Source organism: Pygoscelis adeliae, unplaced genomic scaffold (assembly GCF_000699105.1).
Source record: "Pygoscelis adeliae isolate BGI_AS28 unplaced genomic scaffold, ASM69910v1 Scaffold241, whole genome shotgun sequence".
Classification (NCBI taxonomy): domain Eukaryota; kingdom Metazoa; phylum Chordata; class Aves; order Sphenisciformes; family Spheniscidae; genus Pygoscelis; species Pygoscelis adeliae.
Window position 1 is genome coordinate 1428977 of NW_008824056.1, and position 8558 is coordinate 1437534.

Genomic DNA, 8558 nt, shown 5'->3' on the forward strand with positions numbered 1-8558 from the left:
TGCAAGTGTATTTGTGCCTCCACCTAGGGACTTCATTTTTTGGATACTGCTTCTGGCATGCCATTATTTTGGAACAGAATAGGAATGATTCAATCCTGCATCATGTTTTAAGAACATGATATTCTGTTTCATATGCTGAAATTTAAAGTTTACTCGTAAAGGCACTTATCTGTTCAGTGAGATGATATGTATTCCAAGTACACTATTACAATGCAGCTTGTAGTAGGGCACACAAGAGAGGGACTCTATCCTACCTCTGGATCACTGTAAAAGAGTTGAACCACAACTCAGAAATATTTTTAAAATGTTTGTTTCATATAAATTTTGCTGTTTACTCAGACTCCTAGGTCTTGCTAGTGTGAAGGGATGCAAAAATGAAGGCAGAAGTGTTATTGGATCATACTGCATGGTTATCAGTGTTACTTGGCTTCCTAAATGCTGTTTTCCTTTTGAAAACCGCCCTTTTTAGGAATGTTAGATTATTAAAATGTGTGTGCTTTACTTAGTGAATTCAACTTCGTATTTGCAATGATATGTGAAGATCAGCGGTTTTAACGAATGATTAATTTTTTGTTTGCAGTACAAAGAACTGGAATACACCACTGATCTTTGACCTGAAGGAAGGAACAGTTAGTTTGATTCTACAAGCGGAAAGGTAGCTTACTTCTTGTAATGCTCACTATTAGATGTGAACGTGCATTTCCTAAAACTTTGTTATATAACATAAGCACATATTGAAATAATAGAAATAGACAACGAGTATACAGAATTGGTAAGTAGCACGTGAAGGCCGAGCTGGTATATTTGCCATAGATCTGTGATGGCTGTAATGAATCTTTTCATATATTACATATGTATGTTTATACTCTTATTTATGGAACAAAGTAGATCTTCTGACATTACACTAACATTGGGTTTTTTTGATGTTTTATATTGCTTTTTTGAACTGGGACTTTTTTTTTTTTTAACTGGAATATATTTTATATAAATTATCTTTGGTCTCCGATTTTTATTAAAAGCATTGCCGGGTATGCCAAATAAAAAGAAATAGTTGCATTTTTCTTACGTATTTGTATTTATTTTTGCAAGAAATTACTATTTTGTTCTCAGTTTAAAAAAAATATAATCTGTATTTCCTGAAAATCATTTGTCAACAAGATCTTTATGTGTGCTTTTATAGAAAGAGAGTCTTTCAAAAGACTAATAATAGGAACAGAAGTAAAAAATCTTGAGTTTTGATTGTAGTCGTAATTCTCTTGCACAAATATAGTCAGACAACTATTTCAGCATAGTGCAGCACAATGCTCACTGAATTTTTGAGTGCCCCAGATTAAACATTTATGTCCTAGTCTACAAAGTCACTACAGCAGAGAATGGGTAAGCAAGTGGACAGGATTTTGAAGATCAAGTTATAGATTTGAAGTTTTGTACTGCCGATTAAGAGTAAATTTTGAAAACATGACGCAGATTCTTTGGCAGTGTAGGTGATCATGATGCCACAGAACTGAATCTAAGGTTTTGGTAAAACCAGTCTACCTCGACAGACAATGTGCGAACAGACAGTGGCTCATTTGGTGCCAGTGATTGGTAACATTTACAATAGCAGAGGGTCTAACAACTGGCTTTTTGTTTATGGATGTGTTTTGTGTCTATGAACTATAGATACTGTACTTACCAAACAGTTATTGTTATGTAGAATTATTTATATTTTTTATAAAATTTTGCAAAGTTTTCCTGCAAATAAGTTATTTTTCACTGAAGCCCTGCATCGTAATAGAAGGTGATCAGTTCATTAAAAGTGTCTTCTGTTTGCTTTACATTATAATCTAGTTGTACTGAAGGAAATTATACAGATAATACTATTTCAAAGCTAGCTGTAAACATTAAAGCTGTTTCTCACATGTATACACACAGCATTGTCTCATGGGGTGATGTGTGGGGAGTACAGTCTGCAGCTGTATGCTTTTGTCATCTGGAGTTATGAGATTTGAATGCTATAATATCTATAACAGATAAAATCACAGTGATTCCAGATAATAAATATTTCTCATGGAAAAAGATAACGTTCACATTAAAACTGAAATCTTCCATACAGAGAAGGAATATCAGAATATCACCTTTGAAATATAAAGCTTAGAAATGATGTAGTTTAACTGAAAACAATTGCAGGATATTAGACCATTACCTTCAAATTGTTGAAACTGTCTTTATCCTTTTCTATATTATTTAGTGATTTACATTTTTGTTGGGGTTTTTTTGTAGGCATTTTCTTCTTGTAGATGGTGGAGGACTTTATTTATATTCATATGAAGGAAGATTAATTTCCTCTCCAAAATTTCCAGGAATGAGAACAGACATTTTAAATGCCCAGATGGTATCTCTGAGTAATGATACTCTAGCAGTAAAAGACAAAGCTGATGAAAAGGGTAAGTTCTCCATTCTAATAGTTCCATGTTTGCTAATAATTCATTATGAAGTTTTCAACATCTTTGCATTTAAATTTACTTAGCATAGTTGTGGTAAAAAAGAAAGCATAAAGCATAAACGATTTATCTATGATATAAATGAAAGATAATATTTATTATAAAAATTAATTAAAATGATGGGTCTTGCTTAACTTTGATTAAAAAACTTGAAGAGAATGATATATGTCTCTGAACTTCCAGTTGTGTGCAATGCATCAGAGAACCACTGAGTATTTACAGTAAATACTTGAACGGTAGGTTTTCACTCTCTGACATGTGATTTTTCTAAAGAAGTACCTCAGCAACTTTTTCTGCTTGAGTGCTGCTCTTAGAAGCTACCAGTACATTAACTGTGATTAATTTTAGTTCTCAGATGTTCTTTTGTTTATTTTTTTCAGCTTTGTGTCTTTACAGCGTGTAAGTTTTATATGCAGCTGATATGACTATAGTTACGAGGCTGTGACGTTCTGTCTCAGTGTTGTGTTCTTCAAGATTTTTATCCTCTTAAATTTTGTGTTTTGGCATCAAAAGCACTATAATTGTAAAACACAACATGGCCAATGAGCTTCAGGTAAATTTTTGCATTAATGAGTGCTACAGGAATCTCTTTTTGTCAGTCAGCTTTTTTCCTTTGTTCTATCTCTTGATGCAAATGTGTAGTTTGCCTGTGCAACAATTCAAATTTTCAGTGTCTGCTGGAGACAGACACTTCCATTGCTGGAAAACCCATGGCATTATGACTTTTGACTTCATAACTGTGCCATTTATAGACCATACAAATATTACAATACAGGGCTGCAGTGCTATCTATAGCTGTATTTCTCCTGCGATATGGCCAGTAAGGGGATTACCAGTGGGAAGAACTGTGCACAGGAGGTGCTGTTATTGCAGAGTGAAACAGTGAAAACTTCCTGCCCGTGGTTCCAACTGACACTAACTCAATCTATTATCTATAACTCTATCTGTTATCCTAGACTTAATGATTAGATTTTAAACAGTTTCAGAATTTTGGAATTCTTTGTCTTGCAGCAAAGAAGAATCATACTTACCTTCTTTTTGCCATAGAAAGAACCTTTCAGTGTGAAGTACAAGAGACAAAAGAAGATCCTGATTATTATAGGCAGTGAGTTAGCCCTTTAGTACTGATTGCATGGTAGTTTTCTCAGCATATAACCCACAACTTAAATTACTTGATGACCGAGAAAAACCCTTGTAATAATCCTTTTGAAATATCCCTCGCCAAGCAAAAGAAAAATTAGGTGAGAATTTTCTCACTTCCTTGTTACAAAGCAATTTTGCTGCTCTGTACAACTTAGATGTATGTTTTTTTTTCTTGTACAACCTTCTCTTTTATGTTGAAAACAAATACTTTAATTATTACACAGCTATTTTAGATATTTATTTTATATATTATGCATTTTGAATAATTACTTTAAAGAGTAGAAATATAACTGTAATGTACATTTCATTTTTAAGGACAACAAAGGAAAATATCCTCAAGCATCAAGACATTAAAGATATCTAAAATAGCTATGTAATAATTAAAATGGATTTTAATTAGCAAAAATATTTCAGTGTGAATTATTCAGAAGAAAGCAGTAGTTTGCAAAAAAAAATGGATTAAGTGAAAAGTTGCATCTTATTTCTGATCTTTTCTCTTTTACTCTGTGTCTTTGTATTTATATTACACAAGTGTATGTATGTTTATTTATATATTACTTAATATGTACAACAGAGACTTTATTTTATTGCCATATTGACACCTGGATACAGTTAGAATAAAAACAATAGAAGTATTTTAAATAAATTGAGGTTATATAGAAAATTCATCCATAAATATCAACTGCTGTCTATATGCATGCATATTTAAGATTTTGATGGTAAACTCACTCTCTTGCCTGTTCCCCTGCCCATCTTCCTGAATAGACTGAAGAGCATCTCCATCTCCCAAGCATTCCTGTTAGTGTCCTGAAAATCTTGTCAGCCTGCATGCAGGCTAATCTTCATCAAAATTGTAATTTACAGAGGCTGGGTTTCTGGCTATGTTTTCAAGATAAGCTGTTCAAATGATCCTGTTGAAAGGAGTTTCCACCAGGGCAATGAGTAGGGGTGGGTTTTTTTCTTTTTTTTTTTTTCTTTTTTTATATATGAGTCCCACTAGTAGTGGTACAAGCCTTATAAAATGCCAGCACGTGGGAAAACAGATTCTTGGCACAGGAAACCATGGCTTATCTAGGCCTGTTTATTCTTCTCAACTCACCCCAGCAGAAACGTTTTTCTTTTCTTTGCCTTATTTTGAGGGCAGGTCTGTTTTTCATAATGCACTGCTTTATAGAAATATCTAAGATAGCTCAGTTTGATACAGGAAGCAGTTTACACATCATAGAATGGAGCTCTCTACAAGCTAATTTACTCTGAAACAGAGAAAGATATGACTTGCTGTGCTTCAGTGTTGTTACTTGGATATTCTTCCTCTTTCAGTAATCTAGACAAAAGATTGGTACCTCTGCACTTACAGTCCTTCCTCAATCTCTAGTGAAGCTGGAAGAGGGAGGTGAGCCTATTCTCAAAAGGGGAAGTGCTGGCCCTAGGAGCAGTTTTTCCGTGATAATAGAACGTGTGTGTTAAAAGGCACAGCGGCTGTTCTCTTTCTCTGGATGTTCAAAGTGAGAAAATGCCCTTTGTTTATATTTTTAATTTATACATATAAGAAAGATATATTTTAGGTTCTAAATGACTGTAAAGCAATGTGGAGTTGTTCCAGATAGGGCGGGGGGCGAGGGAAACCAACCCCACACTTATTTTCTGAAATACCTTAATGAGCATTGTAGATTTTTACCAATTTTACTTGTCAATTAGGTACAGCAGTTTTCTTTAAAACTTTCTTAATCTCACTTCCTATAGCTAGTATAGTAGCAGTAAAATTGGCCTGTATAGCTAGATCAAAATAAATTTCATGCAGGGAGCCATGCATAAAAGTGAGAAAAATACCACTTCTCAGGAGCAGCTAGTTTTCTTTTGTATATTTAGCCAGCTGCCAAGAGCAACACTTGTGCAAAACCCTTTCTTTTCTTCCTCTGCAAACTCAACCAATGTTTTCTGAACACCTGCTCTTACAGTTGGTTTTTTTAATTCTGCCTGTATAACCATTGACCTCAAACCAACATCCTGTGTCCTGGTGAAAGAAATGCACAGCAGGATTAACATGTTAACATCGCCATCCTTTGGAATGAATGTGTATGTTCACCTTATATTGTATACTTGCAGGTAGTGTGTTGAAACCGCAGGTGGGATGTGTTATTAACATCTGAAATGTTTCTGTCACATCTGTGTTTTCCATGAACTAACACGGAATCATGTGCTTTAAATTACAGCTGGTGTTCCCTATAATGTTACTGTTTTCTCTAGGTTTGAATAGTCTACCTACATCTGTCTGAATTTGTGTGTATATTCACAGACTATATATAAAGTATGTATGAATAGTTTTTGAACACACATAGATGTATGTGCGTCACACACACGCACACACACGTGTATAGAGAGAGAGAGGCAGAAAGAAAGAAAGAGAAACTTTATTTTTAGGCAAGTTGCAAATTTGAGTCTTCACTGGATATCCCAGAAGTACAGATGATGTAGGTGGGGGTTTTTTGGAGGGTTTTTTTGTTTTCTTTTTTTTTGAGAGTGAGACAGGGAGAGAGTGGAACAAATGGACTTTTGGTGAAGATTGCAGTAATTAAATATAAAATTCAAGTATATCTGGATAAAGCAAATACTTTTTGAGGAAGCCAGTTATTAATGTACTGTCATTAACTGTATCATCATGACAAGCAGAAACCCTAAACTGTCCTGGAGCAAAATATGCCCAGGGACCACTGTATTAAGAATTCAAAATAGAGCAGATTATTAACAAAACAGAGAATGCTTCTGAAGAATGTTTTACCCAATAGTTCAAAAGACAGCTTTCTATATATCTGATACTAATTCCTTTAGGAAAATATATCAGTCAATGGTATCACTTCCTAAACTTTCGTATTCATCAAAATTGTGGGTTAAGATTGAGTAAATCTATCAGATAGCCTTGGTAACATTAATTTATTCAGAATGCAGGGTACAAACTTGCATCAGATAGAACTCAGTGCCATTTCTGTAAATGACCATTTGAGCTGTGATAGGAAGTAAAACATTAGTTTTCTCAATTCTGTATCACTCCATAATATCATGTTTCAATGGCTATCAATGCTCTGAAAAGAATGATGTTTGAGAATTTTCACAGATCACTCCAATTGCAAAATGAAACTATTCCTAAGCTCAGCAGACCATGACGGTTACATTTTCCCAACTCTAAGATTCTTTTTTGACCAGAGTGTGAAAGTCACTGGTAAATCTAGCACACAGTAATAAGTATCCACTTGCAGTAAATTGTATTCTGAAAATGAATGGAACTCCATGAAAAGTCTATGAAGAACTGTTGCTTTTAACTAATAAACCATCTTTTTTTTTTCTTCAGTTATCTACATATTTGAAGCTTTATCTGGAAAGCCACTGGGTGATGGAAAGCCTCTAACCCATAAGGTAAGATGTAATGTCTCTTTTTTATTATACTTTGAAATTAAGAATCAATAATGGGTTTCCTCAATAATGGGTCTAATAACCTATTAAAGGTTTACAATCTTAATAGAAAGGAGCTTGACAGCTCTAGCTGACCCTTATAAAATAACAAAAATCAGATTCTTTATGCAGTGTTGATATACAAAGGGATATACTATAGGTTGTGTTCATTTACTGGCATGTGTTTCCCATGCACGTAAGAGTTTGAAACTACAGGTAAATAGTTTTGTTATGCAGTAAAACTGATCAACTGAGTTTTCTTTGCATGTACTCCAAAGCAACTTTTATTAGTGCCGACTGTTCTTAACACTGAAGAAAAGAACATCAGTGAAAAGCTGTCTGTCTTCAGTCTGAGCTTTTACTCGTTTTACTTCAAAAATGATTGCCTGAACTGCATTTTACTTTTCTTCACTCTTCTGGTATACAACAAAAGCAAAATTAGGCAGCTTCTTTGGATAGAGGAATAAACATTCATCTTTTAGGCAGCTTTTGCTTTGAGACTGCCACTTGTATTTCTGTAGTTTTGTAGTAAATTCCTAAACTGCGAACTCTTCTCTGTTGCAGTTTTGTTTTAATCTACATGAAATTCAATTTATATAATGCTTCATTCAACAGAGAAGACACACATAAAGTGTCTTCACAATCAAGTTTTTTCAAGAGTTTTGTGCCTTGTTTTTAGTAAAGCATTCATTTGTTTGAATATCACATGCGTTCTGTGATATGAATCTCCAAAATAAAAATCAGGTGTTTTCTTTTTCCTTTTCAGACAGAAATTGTGGAGATTGCTTTGGACCAGAAAGGACTTACAAGTGAAAGAAAAATAGCTTTTATTGATAAGAACAGAGATCTTTACATTACTTCAGTTAAACGGTTTGGAAAAGAACAGAAGATTGTCAAAATAGGTAAGAAAAATTCAAAATAACGTTTAACTACAAGCTAGCAGGCAAATAGACTTTTGTCTAGTACAAGAGACAAAATTTAGCTTTTTAATTAATAGTGAAATTGGACTTGAAAAAACATTAGAAATAGCCCTGTGCCTTTCATAAGATAGTGGTAAAAATAATTTTAGTACATTTTATCTAAATTCTGATAATTTTTATATCAGTTTACATGTAAAGCAGTTGTTAACATTTAAGGATTTGTTATTGCATTCTGGAGCAAGCAGCTAAGAGGATATTGGAGAAGGATGTATTCCTCAGAATTATTCAATACAGAATCTTTCAGACATTTTTCTTGCAAATGCAAACTCTTGTCATAGGCGATTCCCTTCTGAGGGGAACAGAGGGCCCTATATGCCGACCGGACCCGTCCCACAGGGAAGTCTGCTGCCTCCCTGGGGCCCGGGTCAGAGACATTACTAGGAAACTCCCTGATCTGGTGCGGCCTTCGGACTACTACCCGCTGTTGGTTATACAGGCTGGCAGCGATGAGGTGGCAGAGAGAAGTCCTGAGGCGATCAAAAGGGACTTCAGGGCACTGGGGAGA

The 8558-nt window shown here is 34.5% G+C and overlaps 1 protein-coding gene across 1 annotated transcript in view; it reads left to right on the forward strand.

The window, feature by feature from the left end:
• IFT80 (intraflagellar transport 80) overlaps positions 1–8558 on the forward strand; it is a 58323-nt gene that overhangs the window by 37237 nt on the left and 12528 nt on the right. The window contains exons 9-12 of the mRNA XM_009333922.1: positions 581–655; positions 2263–2426; positions 6973–7037; positions 7840–7975. Coding sequence (XP_009332197.1) covers positions 581–655; positions 2263–2426; positions 6973–7037; positions 7840–7975 — 440 coding nt within the window. The remainder of the gene's footprint in view (positions 1–580; positions 656–2262; positions 2427–6972; positions 7038–7839; positions 7976–8558) is intronic.